The sequence below is a fragment of the Rhincodon typus genome, chromosome 1, assembly GCF_021869965.1.
Source record: "Rhincodon typus isolate 14 chromosome 1, sRhiTyp1.1, whole genome shotgun sequence".
Lineage (NCBI taxonomy): Eukaryota > Metazoa > Chordata > Chondrichthyes > Orectolobiformes > Rhincodontidae > Rhincodon > Rhincodon typus.
Genome location: NC_063332.1, coordinates 78,193,875 through 78,211,157, shown reverse-complemented (window position 1 = coordinate 78,211,157; position 17,283 = coordinate 78,193,875). Strand labels below are relative to the sequence as shown.

The following is a 17,283-nucleotide window of genomic DNA, read 5'->3' as shown; positions in this document are numbered from 1 at the left end:
GGCCTAGACCCTTCATCACATTTCTGATGAAGGGTCTAGGCCCGAAACGTCAGCCTTTCTGCTCCTATGATGCTGCTTGGCCTGCTGTGTTCATCCAGCCCTGCAGCTTGTTGTCTCAGTCTTAATCAGGGTTACTGACCATGTGAACACATGGCATATCACAAAGATTGAGAAATCACAGGCAAACTTGTTATATCAAAATATGACGTTGTAGCAATAACAGGGACCTGGCTCAAGAAAGGCAGAATTGGATGTTAAATGTTCCTGGACTAAAGGTGTGCAGGAAAGTAAGGGAACAAGGAAGGGTGGCACCATTAGTTAAGCAGGCCACTGCAGAGAGGATATCTCAGAAGATTCATTGACAAAGTCAATTTGGGTAGAGCCAAGATACAAAAAGAGTGCAATTACAATGTTCAGTGTAATGTATAGGCCACCAAGTGGGAAAAACAGAGAAACAAATCTGCCATGAAATTACAGACAGATATCAACATTAAGTAGTAGTTATCATGGGGGATTTTATCAAAATACAGACTGGGAAATGTCAGGGTCTCCAAGGGGAAAGTGATTCTAAATTGTCTTCAGGAGAATTTCCTACACAGAAGTGTCCAGTCCAACAAGAAAGGATGAACGATTGGATCGGTTTCTTGAAAATGAGGAAAGCAAAATGAATCAAGTGGTGGAGAATGACAATGCAATCCATAAAAAGAAAAATCAATTAGTGGAGAGTTGACTTCAAATGAGGCAAAGATGGAGCATGACAGGATAGACTAGAACAAAAAAATTGGTTGGAAAAAATGCTGTCACTGAGCAATGAGATACGTTAAAAGAGAAGATGGTTTGGGTACAGTCAGGTATATTCCCTCAAAGGGGAAAGGTAAGATAAATAAATCCACAGTTCCCTGGATGACAAAGATTTAAATTAAGATAAGGAAAAAGTGTGCTGATCACAGGTGTCAGGTAGTAAATACATTTGAGAACCAAGAGGAATACAGAGATTCAGAGGGGAAATGAAAAACCATATCCAAAAACCACAATCGAATTGAGAGAAAAGACTGGTAGCCAACATTAAGGGATATCATAAAGTGTTCTTACAGGCATTATAAGCATTTAAATTGTAAAAGAGTGCTAAAAGGAGCAGTAGGACTGATTAGAGACCAAGAAAGGTATGTAACTTCAAAAAGACTGTTAACCCAGGACATTGGAGGCAGGCAATGTCAGGAAAAAGTATTTGGTACTATCTCCTTCTCTTCAAATCTTCCATTCCTTTGTTTGCATGGACAAAAGAGTCAAACCACAATATCCGGTCCTAAGCCTTCAACCTAATCCATGCCGATCTTGCCCAAAACTTCATATTTAAAACTCATGTAAAGATCATATCTTCCTATTTTGTTGTATTTTTCCATTGTGGATTAAAATGAGAAAAAAATCGTTTAAAAATAACAAGTATTGTGGGAAGGATTACTGCAATTTTTAAAAATAGGTTACCAATTTTCATTGTAAGTGCCGTTTACACTGCTCTCTGTTCAAGCAACTGGTGAAGTTTGGCCACAAATGAGATGAAGCCAATGAAATAGGATTCAAGAAGCAACAGTAAGCCAATTGATTTGTGGACTAGTGACCAGCTGTCAACAAAAAAGATCTTCTGCCTGTTAACTGATTCACTCACAAATAGCTGAACAGCTTGCAGGTGTGAATGCTTCATCTGAAGCTATTGAACCTCTCAAAAAGATGATGCTATTCTTTATTCTGCAGTTTAAAAAAAACTCAAGCCTGAAGAAATCCAGTTTATTTCTCCTCATCATTTGGTGTAAACTGTGGCTTTTAACCAATATCAGAGATATTGCAAGTGTGAACCAGTCGTTCTGCACCTTCTGCCAGCAAGAAAAGAATCTGAATAGGAAGATTGAGGAGTAGCAAGATCCCACGGGCAAAATTATCACCTCAGCAAACCCTATGCATAACGATCATTGAACTACCTTCCAGCTCTGCACCTTGTTACCTCAGATTCTCCAGCATCTGCAGTTTCTATCTCTGAAACAATTTTAACCCCACTGCGAAGCCATTTCTGAAGAAGGGTCTAGGCCCGAAACATCAGCTTTCCTGCTTCTCTGATGCTGCTTGGCCTGCTGTGTTCATCCAGCTCTGCACCTTGTTATCTATCATTGAACTACCTTCCCAGTTTTTCCCATCTGTCCATAACATCATTTTTTTTGTCTGAGGGTTGTACTCATGCAATACGAGATGTCAGACAAATTGGAGACAGCAGGAATTGGAAGTGGTGATTATGTAGGGATTCCACATATTAAATGCAAATCATAAAACCAGGAGCTAGAATCTACTGGCAGTTGGGACCTAAACTGCATTACACCAGTATCAAAGCTAAACTTACAAAAACCTCTCAGTATAATTTGACAAGAAAGCTTAAAGGTGTGAAACTATCACTAATTCAGTACTAAAGACAGTAGTGTAAACGGCACTTACAATGAAAATTGGTAACCTATTTTTAAAAATTGCAGTAATCCTTCCCACAATATTTGAAAACGATACAAAGATAGGTGGAGGGACAGGTAGTATTGAGGATGCGAGGAGGCTGCAGAAGGATTTGGACAGGTTAGGAGAGTGGGCAAAGAAGTGGCAGCTGGAATACAACGTGGGAAAGCGTGAGGCCATGCACTTTGGTAAGAAGAATAAAAGCATGGGCTATTTTCTAAATGGGGAGAAAATACAGAAGTCTGAAGTGCAAAGAGACTTGGGGTTTCTAGTCCAGGATTCTCTCAAGGTAAACTTGCAGATTGAGTCAGTAGTTAGGAAGGCAAATGCAACTTTGGCATTTATTTTGAGAGGACTTGAATATAAAAACAGAAATGAAAAGCTTAACGTATGTGGAACGTCTGAGGACTCGATGGAGTTTAGAAGGATGAGGAGGGATCTAATCGAAACTTTTAGAATACTGAATGGTCTGGAAAGAGTGGATGTTGGGAAGATGTTTCCATTGGTAGGAGAGACTAGGACCCGAGGGTACAACCTTTGAGTAAAGGGAAGACCTTTTAGAACGGAGATAAGGAGAAAGTTCTTCAGCCAGAGAGTGGTGAATCTATGGAATTCACTGCCACAGAAGGTTGTGGAGGCCAGGTCATTGAGTACATTTAAGACTGAGATAGATAGGTTCTTGATTAACAAGGGGATCAAGGATTATGGTGAGAAAGCAGGAGCATGGAGTTGAGGAACTTATCAGTCATGATTGAATGGTGGAGCAGACTCGATGGGCTGAATGGCTTAATTTCTGCTCCTATGTCTTATGATCTTATAAAGTCTTAAATACAATTCGCTTTTCCTGACTTGATAATATTTGACTCTTCTCTAAAAACATCATAATTGTTTACAATAAGCCAAGAAACCTAATATCACTGCTTTCTCTGTCTCCACCTACATTAGGGGATCGGGTCACTCTGTTGGCTGGACAGCTGGTTTGTGATGAAGAGCAACACCAATAGTATGGGTTCAATTTCCAAGCCAACTGAGGTTACCATGAAGGACTCTCCTTCACAACATTGTCCCTCACGTGAGACATGGCGGCCCTCAGGTTGAAACACCACCTAAAGAAGAGAAAAGCTCTCTGGTCCATTAAGACCATAAGACATAGGAGCAGAAATTAGGCCATTCAGCCCATCGAGTCTGCTCCACCATTCAATCATTGCTGTTAAGTTTCTCAACCCCATTCTCCCACTTTCTCCCTGTAACCCTTGATCACTTTGACAATCAGGAACCTATCTATCTTCGTCTTAAATATAGTCAATGACCTGGCCTCCACAACCTTCTGTGACAGTGAATTCCATAGATTCACCACTCTCTGGCTGAAGAACTTTCTCCTTACCTCCGTTCTAAAAGATCTTCCCTTTACTCAAAGGTTGTACCCTCGGGTCCTAGTCTCTCCTACCAATGGAAACATCTTCCCAACATCCACTCTGTCCAGACCATTCAGTATTCTATAAGTTTCAATTAGATCCCTCCTCGTCCTTCTAAACTCCATCGAGTCCTCAGATGTTCCTCATATGTTAAGCTTTTCATTCCTGGGACCATTCTCCTGAACCTCCTCTGAACCTGTTCCAGGGTCAGTACATCTTTCCTGAGATATGGGGCCCAAAACTGCTTACAACACTCCAAACAAGGCCTGACCAGAACCTTCTAGAACCTTACACAGAGGGTGACGGGTGGCTGGTACTCGCTGCTGGGGGAGGTAGTGGAAGCAGATACAATAGTGACTTTTGAAGGGCGTCTTGACAAATACATGAATAGGATGGGAATAGAGGGATACAGTCCCCGGAAGGGTAGGGGGTTTTAGTTGTGATGGGCAGCATGTCGGTGCAGGCTTGGAGGGCCGAAGGGACTGTTCCTGTGCTGTAATTTTCTTTGTTCTTTGTTCTTTGTTATAGAGCCTCAGAAGTACATTCCTGCTTTTATATTCAAGTCCTCTCAAAATAAATGCCAAAGTTGCATTTACCTTTCTAACTACTGGCTCAACCTGCAAGTTTACTTTGAGAGAATCCTGGACTAGAAACCCCAAGTCTCTTTGCACTTCAGACTTCTGTATTTTCTCCCCATTTAGAAAATAGTCCATACCTCTAATCTTATCAAAGTGCATGACCTCCCACTTTCCCACATTGTACTCCAACTGCCACTTTTTTACCCACTCTCCTAACCTATCCAAATTCTTCTGCAGCCTCCCCGTATCCTCCATACTACCTGTCCCTCTATCTATCTTTGTATTGTCTGCAATCTTAGCCAGAATGCCCTCAGTTCCTTCACCTATGGCAGCATTACTTTTGTGGGGGCGGGGGGGAGGGGTTATTGAGGGCTCAGCTCAGTTGGCTGGATGGCTGGTTTGAGGTGCAGAAAGGTGGCATCAGCATGGTTCAATCTCCAGCCGGTTGAGGTTACCATAAAGGATTTTCCTCATCAACCTCTCTCCTCGCCAGAGGCATGTTGACCTTTATCACCAGTCATCTCTCCCTCTAATGAAAGCCCTATGGTTTGCTAAGACAATGGCTACTTTACTTTCACTTACAACACAAAGTGGTTCAGGCCAAAACATTATGTGGTTTCAAGAAGGAGGTATGTGTAGCTCGTGGTTAAAGGGATCAAGGGATATGGGAGGAGAGTGGGATTAGGGCAATGAACTCTATGATCAGCATGATCATACTAAATGGCACAGCAGGGTTCAGGAGTCAAGTGGCCTCCTCCTGCTCTTGTATTTTGAGTTTATATGTTTCTGTAAATCAAGTGCAAGTCAATGCTATTCTTACGAAATATCCTGGTCAATACCTGTTCTAAATCACAAGACTGATGAAAAAGCAAATAAACACCTCCCATTCCTATGTGTACAAAAGTAATTAACTCAAATTATGAGCTCATACACACCTACGTGTAACACACGTAAATCAAGTTTTTAAAAGATTTCTTAATCTATAATCCAGATCATTCTCAAAGTTTTAGCTGTAAAATGTACATTTTTTTTAAATCCTAAATTTCTCAATTCCTTTGCTTAATGTGTAATTAGTGCTGAGAAATCCTTGATCAACTGGGGGTGAATCAGCCTGCTATGCCTCTTGATGTTAGAAAATGAAATGTTGTTATTCCAGGTCAATTCATTTCATCAAGTTGTTAAAAATATTTTTGCAAAATAAGCGCAAGAGAAGGACAGCACAGAAGTCTCTACCATTAGCAGTTAAAACATACAATTATCTCAATTCTGAACATTCTAGAACATACTATTATACTATTGCCACCATGGTTACTTAACCACCTACAGCAGGCCTACCCACACTTGCAAGTGACAAAGAAATCTAACTCTTATGTACCTTTTGATGTTTCCAGTTCATTTGGTTGAATTCTGGAATTCATTAAAGCATTTTCATCAAGTTCTTCTTCCATTGTCTGTCCTATAGAAAGCAAACTCAAACGTCTCATTTTTAGAAGTTTTGGGACACCGTCACAATCAGTAGCCCCAACATCCAAAACAACATCGCCAGTTATTACAGCAGGTACCACTCGCTTCAGAAAATCCATTTTTCAACTTTTAAAGAGAGTAGCAACCATAAAAAAAGCAGCTGAGCTGCCTTATACACATGAAAACATTCATGCAAACTGCCTTAATACAAAAAGGTGGAATATTTGCTGTGGGTTTCAGTGATGTCATGCAGGAATTGGGTGGTGCCTAAAAGTTGCAGGTCAACTTGCTATCATCGAACAGCTTTTGAGATTCGCGCCTTGCCCAATAAACCGATAAACATGCAGAATGCAAGGGCTGACAAAGGTCTCAAGGTACATTTGAGCACAAGATATAATATTTATGAATGTACCAGAATCTACATATCGAGAACTGTGAAATTTCTTTAAATACCAGGTATTAAGATTTTTACAGAAACATGAACACGTTTCTTTTTACGAGTTTGCTTTATTCTCTCATTCAAACTTATTCAGAGTGGGTGGAACCTCATATCTCCAACAGTAAAAGCTTTTTCCAAAAGATAATATGTATCATTTTAAAACTATGTAAACACAGTACATCTAAATTTGCAGTCCTAACTACACACTTCCGTACAAAATTAGAATATTTTATCCAACATAAAACAGGATCACAACAAGTTCAAGCCATGATTAAGATTTCTTGAAACACTTTTTTGGTGAGACTCAATTAACTTTTTAAAACTTTGCTGTTCTGCTACTATGACTTTTATAAAATACCTTTAATTCAGAAACGTTGTGTGCTTCAGAGGAGAAACTGACAGTGGTTAGCACTGCTGCCTCACAGCGCCAGGGACCCAGGTTCGATTCCACCCTCGGGAAACCGTCTGTGTGGAGTTTGCACATTCTCCCCGTGTCTGCGTGGGTTTCCTCCGGGTGCTCTGGTTTCCTCCCACAGTCCAAAGATGTGCAGGGTAGGTGGATTGGCCATGCTAAATTGCCCTTAGTGTTCAGGGATGTGTAGATTAGGTGGGTTATAGGGGGATGGGTCTGGGTGGGATGCTCCGAGGGTCAGTGTGGACTTGCTGGGCCGAAGGGCCTGTTTCCACACTGTACAGATTCTATGATGAAGAGAAGATGACTAAAAGTATAGATTTAAAAAAAAGTGTTTGATGAACTTTTGTAAGTGAAGAAAAGCAACATGGCAGAGGTGCTGAAGGTGCAGATGATCAAAAGAACACAAATACATATCTACCAACATTATAACTTGCTTAACTGTTCATGATTAGGAGATTTTCCTGTATCTATTGGGAGATCAACTGAAGTGTGTTTCTTTAAATCTTTCACATGACATACAATTCCATAATAAGATGCAATTAGATTTAATTATATTTACAATATGAATGTTATGACCTGTAATGCAACATAGCCCTCTCCTGTTGCATCTAAAGCAGACAGTAGACCTACTTTCTCGTTCAACATTTTAATACCAGCACAATTTGGCAAACAGATTTAAAACCAGAGATCTGAGAGGTGATGAACATAGAACATAGATCAGTACAGCACAGTACAGGCCCTTCGGCCCACAATGTTGTGCTGACCTATTATCCTACTAAGGTCAAACTACCCTGCATACCCTACATTTTACTATCATCCATGTGCCTATCCAAGTGTCGCTTAAAAGTCTCTAAAGTATCTGACGAACTTGGGGAGCCAGGTAAGGCAAAGTAATAAACAATAAATGGGAAAATACCAAGTGATGTAGAGGGAGTTAAAGGCCTTGAAGTAATTGTCCACAGCTCCATAAAGGTAGCAGGACAGGTAAACAAGACGGCTAAGAACCTATATGGAATTGTTTCCTTTACTAGCCAAGGTAGGTCCTGGGGAGTGTTGCTGAACAAACAGACCTTGGAGTGCAGGTTCATAGTTCCTTGAAAGTGGGTCGCAGGTTGACAGGATAGCGAAAGCGGTACTTGGTACACTTCCCTTTATTTATCAGTGCACTGAGTGTTGGAGATGGGATGTCATGTTGCGGCACTTTTGGAATATTGTGTGCAATTCTGGTCTCCTTGCTATAAGAAGATGTTGTGAAACTTGTCAGGGTTCGGAAAAGATTTACAAGGATGTTGCCAGGGTTGGCAGGTTTGAGCTTTAGGGAGAGGCTGAATAGACTCAGGCTATTTTCCCTGGAGCATCGGAGGCTGAGGGGTGACTTTATAGAGGTTTATAAAATCATGAGGCACATGGATAGGGAAAATAGACAAGGTCTTTTCCCTGGGGTGGGAGAGTCCAAAACTAGAGAGTGTTGGTTTAAGGCAAGAAGGGAAAGATTTAAAAGGGGATCTAAGGGGCAACGTTTTCACGCAGAGGGTGGTGTGTGTATGGAATTAGCCACCAGAGGAAGTGGTGGAGGCTGGTACAATTACAACATTTAAAAGGCATCTGGGTGGGTATATGAATAGGAAGGGTTTAGAGGGATATGAGCCAAATGCTGGCAACTGGGACTAGATTTATTTAGGATATTTAGTTGGCATGGATGAGTTGGACCGAAGGGTCTGTTTCCATGCAGTACATTTCTATGACTCTATGTAGACTATAAGAGCGGGGAAGTTATGTTGGAATTGTATAAATCATAGTTGGGACATTACCTGAATAGTGCGCGAGGTTTTGGCCAACTCATAACATAAAGCATGTAATTACACTAGAAGGTATAAAGGAGATTCATGAGAATGTTGCCAGGACTAGAAAAAGTACATATGTCGACCGGTTGGAGTTGTTCTCCTTGGAACACAGAAGGCGGAGGAGAAATCTGATTAAGACTTTATCCAAGCTCCCACAATTTGATGTTAGCGGGAAGGGTCTACAGTTGGTTCTCCTTTAACGTGCGTTCCGGCAATGCACATTAGCCATAACACGACTGATGAACATGGGACACTATTTCTAAAACGTCAACTTGTGTTGGCTATAATGTGATTCCATCGCTGTGCAGAGGAGTACGTGTCAACATCACATGATCATTTAGCAGGCTTTGTCCTGAGCGTGCGCAATGTAAGCGCCAAGTATCACCACGCCAGCATCACACAATCAACGTGAACAACAGAGCAATCTCAAAACCTCCTCCCCCATCAAGTCATTGTGACATTTTTTCAAGGTATGGTGTTAAATTTACTTTTACTTCATTATTAGATATGAATTAAACATTTTTTCAAACTGTGCGATCCTTTGTGTTAAGCTTTTGGTGATTTTTGAGCGACTTTGAGTGATACTTTTTGGTGGACTGCCCCTAACAGCGTTTTTCCCATGGGCCCCATTATTTGGATAATGCGATTTTCTATAATGCGCTGTTGCGCAGGAACGCAACTATCATGTTATAGCAGAACTGACTGTATTTAGCTTAGTAGTCAGGTCAGTAACTGGGTGCATATGTTTAAAATTACCTGTAGAAGGATAAGAGGAAGGCAGCAAAAATGGTTTCACTCAAGTGGCAGGAGTCTAGAATTCACTACCTTTTCGGATCGTAGAAGCAGAAATCTTCAGCTCATTTAGGAACACAAGATTAGGAGTATGCCATTGAGCCCCTCATGCCTGTTCTGCATTCAGTGAGATTTGTGGCCTAACTCCATATACCAATCTTTAGCCCATATCACTTAATACCTGCGATTAACTTCAAATCTGAGATAGATAAATTTTTGTTATCAACTGATCTAGCATCAACTACCTGTTGTAGAAGAGAGTTTCAAACAACCAACACCCTCTGTGTGTAGAAATTCTTCCTGATAATTCTCCTGAATGGTCTAGCCATAATTCTTAAACTATGCTTCTAGAATCTCCAATGAGCGGAAATAGTTTATTTTTATCTACCCTGTCTTTTTCTGTTAACATCTTGAAGATTTCAATCAGATCACCCCTTAACTTCCTAAATTCTAGAAAAATCAGGCCTAATTTGTACAATCACTCCTTATAACTTAACACCCAAAGTCCAGGTATCTTTCTTGTAAACCTACGCTTTACTCCCTCTACACCAATACATCCTTCCTGAGGTGTGATGCTCAGATTGGCTCTCAGACCTCCAAGCGGGGTCAAGCCAGGATTTTGTATAACTGCATCATACCTTCTGTGTCCTTACACCTTAGTCTTCTAGATATAAAGGCATCAACATTCCATGAGCATCAGCAGGTGCACTGGCGGTAATTTTCCAAAATTCGCTGGACTCTGGGGCAGTCCCAGCAGATTGGAAAACAGCAAATGTGACGCCACTGTTTAAAAAGGGAAGTAGACAAAAGATGGGGAATTATTGACCGGTTAGCTTAACCTCTGTAGTGGGAAAGATGCTTGAGTCTATTGTCAAGGAAGAAATAGCAAGGCATCTTGATAGAAATTGTCCCGTTGGGCAGACGCAGCATGGATTCATGAAGGGCAGGTCATGCTTGACAAATCTTTTGGAATTCTATGAAGACATTACGAGCAAGGTGGACAATGGGGACCCAGTGGATGTGGTGTACCTAGATTTCCAAAAGGCCTTCGACAAGGTGCCGCACAAGAGGCTACTGCATAAGATAAGGATGCATGGCGTTAAGGGTAAAGTATTAGCATGGATAGAGGATTGTTTGACTAACAGGAAGCAAAGAGTGCGGATAAATGAGTGCTATTCTAGCTGGCAGTCAGTGACTAGTGGTGTGCCTCAGGGATCAGTGTTGGGACCGCAATTATTTACAATTTATATAGATGACTTGGAGTTGGGGACCACGTGTAGGGTGTCAAAGTTTGCAGATGACACTAAGATGAGTGGCAGAGCAAAGTGCGCAGAGGACTGTGAAACTTTGCAGAGGAACACAGATACATTGAGTGAGTGGGCAAAGGGCTGGCAGATGGAATACAATGTAAATAAATGTGAAGTCATACATTTTCGTAGGAGTAATAGTAAAAAGGATTATTACTTGAATGGTAAAAAGTTGCAGCATGCTGCTATGCAGAGGGACCTGGGTGTCCTTGTGCATGACTCACAGAAGGTAGGTCTGCAGGTACAACAAGTAATTAGGAAGGCAAATGGAATTTTGTCCTTCATTGCTAAAGGGATTGAAATAAAAAGCAGAGAGGTTATGTTGCAGCTGTACAAGGTGCTGGTGAGGCCACACCCGGAGTACTGTGTGCAGTTTTGGTCTCCTTACTTGAGAAAAGATGTACTGGCACTGGAGGGGGTGCAAAGGAGGTTCACTAGGTTGATTCCGGAGTTGAGGGGGTTGGCTTATGAGGAGAGACTGAGTAGATTGGGATTATATTCATTGGAATTCAGAAGATTGAGGGGGGATCTTATAGAAACATATAAAATTATGAAGGGAATAGATAAGATAGAAGTAGAGAGGATGTTTCCACTGGCAGGTGAAGCTAGGACAAGAGGGCATAGCCTCAAGATTAGAGGGAGCAGATTTAGGACTGAATTGAGAAGGAATTTCTTCACCCAGAGGGTTGTTAATCTATGGAATTCCTTGCCCAGTGAAGTAGTTGACGCTACTTCAGTAAATGCTTTCTAAAAAAAAAGGTAGATTTTTTTTGAACAATAAAGGAATTAAGGGATACGGTGAGAACGCGGGTAAGTGGATCTGAGTCCACGAAAAGATCAGCCATGATCTTATTGAATGGCGGAGCAGGCTCCAAGGGCCAGACGGCCTACTCCTGCTCCTAGTTCTTATGTTCTTATTAGCTTACTGGATGATTTTCTGCAGCTGTATGTGGCAATTTAAAGATTTATACACCTGAGCCCCAAAGTCTCTTTGGACATCTACAGCATTTAACTTCACGCCATCTAGAAAGCACCATGAACTATCGTTTATCAGTCCAAATGCATAACCTCACACTTACTTACATTGCAATCCATCTACCACAGATTTGTTCATTCATCTAGTCAAATCAATATCACTTTGTGATTTTATGCTATCATCTACGCTGTCTACGATGCCAGCTAACTTGGTGTCATCAGCAAATTTGGATACATGACTTTCTATGTAATTATCCAAGTCACTAATATGTGAATAACTGGGATCCTAACACAAATCCTTGGGGGACACCACTGGTCACATTCTGCCATTGCGTACACAGCAACTATCTCAACTTTCTGTCACTTGCCAGTCAACCAATTTCCCAGCCACGTCAGTAATTTGCTCTCGGTTCTATGGGCTTCTACCTTAGTCAACAGTCTCTTACGTGGGATTTGATCAAATGCCTTTTGGAAGCCCATACAAACAACATCTGTCCATTGTCCAAGTCACCTCTTCAAAGAATTCAATGAGGTTTGTCAGGCATGATCTACCTGTCATGAATCCATGATGTCTTGTCCTGATAAATTGACTATTTGAGGTATTAGTTACACCATATTTGATTACAGACTCCAAAAATTTTCCCACCACAGATGGTAGGCTAATTTTAGTAGGCATCTGGTTATGCACCTCAAGTGGAACAATCTGCAAAGCCATGGACCAAATGCTGTAAAGTCGGATTAGACTGAAAGGCTCATTATTTGGCTAGCACAAATACAATGAGCCAACTGACCTTAATCTATACTGCAAACTCTTTATAATTGCAGTAAAGTGGAACACGAGAAAGCTGTTGCTTGCCCAATGCCAGGTTTCAGGAGACATGTTCAGGGCTGGAGAAAAACTTTACAATGGAAGGGACAGGGAACCCAGTATCATGACGCATGCAAGTACAAAAGGCACAGGCAGGACCAGGAAAAGAGTCCTGCACATTACATAACAGGAGCTAGGCACCAAATTAAGCAGAAGCTCAAAAGGTAATAATCTCAGGGTTATTACTTGAGCAACGTACAAATTAACCAAAGGGCAAGTAATAAACATGTGGCTCAAAGAATTTGTGGGAGAAATGGGTTCCAGTTGATGGGGCTCTGGCACTAGTATGGAGGAAAGCGAAGCCTGTTCCATGAGTACTGTCTATACCTGAACCATGCTGGGATTACTGTTTTAGCAAATTGCATAACTCAGGAAGGGCAGAGAGAGAGATAGAGAGGTGTAAAGTAAAGAGTAGGGCAAAGGATCAAATCTAGGAAAATGTGGTAAATCAAAGAATGGAGGCAAGGCAAGGGAGAAAACTTTTTAAATGGGAAATGATAAACAAACTTTGACAGGAAGGAATCAGGAGTACAAATCTAGTATAAATCAATAAATAAGGCTAGAGATTGCAAAAATAAGAAAAGGCCAAAACTAAAGGCTATGTATCTGAACATACAGTATTAGAAACAAAACAGATGCAATGATCATGCAAGTTAGAATAAATATGATACAACTGATACCCATTACAGACATACAGCTGCAGGATGACATAGGTTGGGAGTTGAATACATGACATTTACAAGGACAAGAAGCTAGGAAAAGATTAAGAGTGGGTCTGTTCATCTACTGTGATATTGGCACATGAAGGAGAATACCCCAAGTTCAGGAAACCAGGTCATAAAAACAATTTGGGTAGAAATGAAAAATTATAAAGACAAGTCATTGTGGGGGTGCTGCACAAGCACTCTAGCAGTGACTACTTGTCAGGATGAAGTGAAAAGAAAGAAATAGCGGGAATTTATCAAAAGAGTTACAGCCAAAATCATGGGGCATTTTAATCTATATACAGACTGATCACAAGATATAGAAGCATCATTCAGCCCACTGAGTCTCCTTTACCATTCAATGAGATTATGGCTGATCTAATAATCATCAACTCCACTTGACTGCCTTACCCCCTCAGCCTCAATTCCCTTAAGGATCAGAAATCTCTCTGAGCTGTGAATATACAGTCGATTCTGATATAACACGCATTTCTTCAACACAAATTGGTTTTAACGCAATTGAAGAATTTTAGAACACGAACTTTCCCCTACCCTGTATTGGCTATAACACGATTCCATCCCCATCACTTTACATGTTGTGGTTATTATGCGATTTTCTTATAATGGAAGATCGTACGAGAACGGAACTATTGTAGTATATCAGAGCCAGCTGTACTTAATAGCCAACCTTGACAGTCCCCCGCAGGAAAGAATTCCACAGATTTACTACCGTCATGTCTGTCTCAAATGGGCAACTCCTTATTCTGAGATCATGCCCTCTGGTCCTAGATTTTCTGCCAAGGGCAAACAACCTTTCAACCTCTGTCCTGTAAAGTACCCTAAAGAATCTTGGAATGTTATAATAATATTTCCTCTAATCCTCCCAAGCACCAATGAGTACAAGCCCAACCTACTCAACCCCTCCTTGTAAGAAAATCCAGAATCAACATAGTGAACATTGGAAAGGTCAGATAGGCAAAAGCAATCTGAATGAGGTGTCCATGGAATGTTTTCAGAGCAGTTTCTTTGAACAGCATGCTCCTGAGACAACCAAAAAGCATATTGGGCCAGATAATATGCAACAAAATGTGGCAAGATTCACCTCATTGTGAATGTGCCCCTACCAGCAATCAGAATATGATTAAATTTTTATATGCAGTTTGAGGGATTCAAGATTTGTATTTTAAACTTAAATAAAGACAATTAAAAGGGCACGAAAACAAAGCAAGCCAAAGTGAACTGACAAAATTAGGTTAAGGTTAAGTCACCAGATAATGTAGTAGCCTAACACAAAGTGGATCGCTATGCAAATCTCTATGCAAAAATTAATAAATCTCACCACTTTCAAAACAAAATCCCTGCTCCATCTTAGAACTTCTCTTTAATATCGCACGTTTTCGCAGCCTACTGGATGACACCCTGAAAAGGGGAATTTTTTCTAAAATTCCATATGTACTACATAAAGCAGACTACTTTTGTTCAGCAATCCAACAATCTCTTTAAAAAATTCAACCACGTTATTCAGTCATTAGAACGCAGTAGCTGCTAAACAAAAGAAAGAAAACCCTCCCAGTTCACCTTTGTAGCAGCTACTTATTAATAATAGTATCATTGTTGGTTATTCATGGCAATGAACTGTTATCAATTAGTTTGCAACAGACCCGAACATGAAATGAGAAAATCTCATGGGAAGTTTTGGAAACTACTGGTCAAAAATACTGATTCTACATTACCACAATAGAAGGAATGCTACATAACACAAGTCATATCTTAAATTATTTATATACAATATAAATATAGTGATAATTCATGAATAATTTGAAAAACATCTGGTTTTCTCACCACTCTGATTAAAGAAGTTTCTCTTGAATTGTTTATCCTACCTTTATAAACTTTTAGTTTCGGCTACATGACAAATGCAAATACCCAAGGTTATTAGGGAACCTCACAATATTCTCTTTTCCAGAGAAAAGACCCCTAATCTACTATGTATGATTTATATAATAGATTAAAATTAAATGTAGGCCATTTATCTGTTTGCAGATGTGCTTTAAACATAGATATTTCAGGCAGAGGCTGTGTCCTCTAATTCTACTATTCTGGACAAAGTGGAACATCTATCCTGCAGAAGTCATATTAAGAAATTTTGATCACCACATCTCTAGATATATAGAGCATCTTTAACAATCCTTTTTCATTTCAAACAGAAATTGAAGCACTGGAATTGCAACTCAAAATAAACCTCTGGAACATAATGCCAGGCCCTGTGGAACACTAAAAGCTTTCACCATGAATCCCTTGCTACATTTTTTTCCAATTTTCATTAATATGCAAATTATGACACCGGACGAGCAATTAGCCAAAAGAAAAACTTAGTTAACTCAACATCATATTTGAGCAAAATTTTAAATACCGAGATAAAATTAATGAAGAATTAGAAATGCATCATTTAACCAAAAGTACCCAGCAAGGAGTGATTAAATAAAGGCTATGCAGTGCATATCAATTTTCTAATGATAAGCAATGAGGTGTCTTTTTAGAAATAAATATATATTTGATGGAAAAAGAAATGTAACAACAAAGATTTGAAAGTCAAATGATACTGCAGGAATTGAGTAAAATTTAAGTGGCCTGGAACAAATACCACACATATTGTACATGTGGAAAAATCTATATCTGGCAAAATTAACTTGAAATATAGGTATTTTTGAACAGTAAAATGTATACCAAAACCAAAATACAGCAGGTGCCACAAGATTGAAGTAAAACTTGATAATATTCTGACAAAGGGTCATCGACGTGAAAGATTAACTCTTTTCTCTCTCAATACACTGCCTATTCTGGTGAGGATTTCCAGTACATTTCATTTTTAAAAGCAATCCAAAGTCATACACAAAACTGGTGATTTCCAATAATTCAGGCACCACATTTGTTTTAAAATTCCCCAAATTAAAAGGCTCCTTTCAATTTAAGAAAGTTGTTCATAAGATAAATTTTCAGGTCAACCATTTTTATTTAAAACTAATACTACTATGCCTTAAGTCTTATTCTCTCAAAAGACATTTCCTTTTAAAAAGGGGGCATTCTGAACTGTGTTATCACACTTCAGAGACACAAACACTATTTAAATATCCAGACAACCTTTAAATCTAGTTTGCAAAGTCCACTGCCATAAATTCAATAGGTCAGTGGACAGCCTATTTGTAAAGTTTCATTTGTCAAGTGTGGCTGCATTTTTATTTTCCTCTATTACACCGTCAGTGGTTTGAGCTATGACAAAAAGTACATCAGGCATTGATTGAATTCAACAAAATACCGTACCTTCCCTAGCAGGCCAGTCGACTATTTTCACAACAACCAGTAGATGGTAACGTAATAGCATGATTTATTCCAAATCTACAAGCATCAAATTTTTTGAAAGAAAGGGTAAAAAAGTTTAGATTAATACATGGAGGTTCACTGGGCTGTACTGTAACATATATAAAGTTTAATTTTATTTGCAAAATTTCCTTAGGAGTTCAAATATTTTTTAGTCTGGCACCATAAATGTTAATGGTGTTAATTTAGTCAGCTGTTTATTGCTTTAAAAAAATGATTACTGTGCAAAGAATAGCAGGCACAAAACATTATTCCCAATAGATTTGATGACATCATTATTCACAATCTTTGGAATTCTCTACCCAGGGGGCTACGGATACTCAGTTATTGAGCATATTCAAAGCTAAGGTCGATACATATTTGGACTCTAAGGGAATCCAGGGACTTGAGGATCGGGCAGAAAAGTAAAACTGAGGCGAAAGATTAGACATAATCTTAATGACAGGTACAGTAAACTAGGCTATTCCTGTATCTCGTGTCCTTGTTTTCCTTCATTATACAATAGATAGACTATAGTGTTGGCCTCTTCCTATTCACATATATTCAATGCTTACATGAGCACCTGGCAGTTGTTTGGCATCAGAGGTATGAATTATTTATTTATTCACTTGCAA

At 39.7% G+C, this 17,283-nt stretch overlaps 1 protein-coding gene across 1 annotated transcript in view; it reads right to left on the bottom strand.

Annotated features, from left to right (window-relative positions):
• The window catches only part of LOC109927845 (protein furry homolog-like), a 291,518-nt gene extending 285,379 nt beyond the window's left edge, over positions 1–6,139 (bottom strand). Inside the window, exon 1 of the mRNA XM_048599687.1 lies at positions 5,859–6,139. Coding sequence (XP_048455644.1) covers positions 5,859–6,066 — 208 coding nt within the window. The 5' untranslated portion in view covers positions 6,067–6,139. The remainder of the gene's footprint in view (positions 1–5,858) is intronic.
• Positions 6,140–17,283: the final 11,144 nt, after the last annotated feature.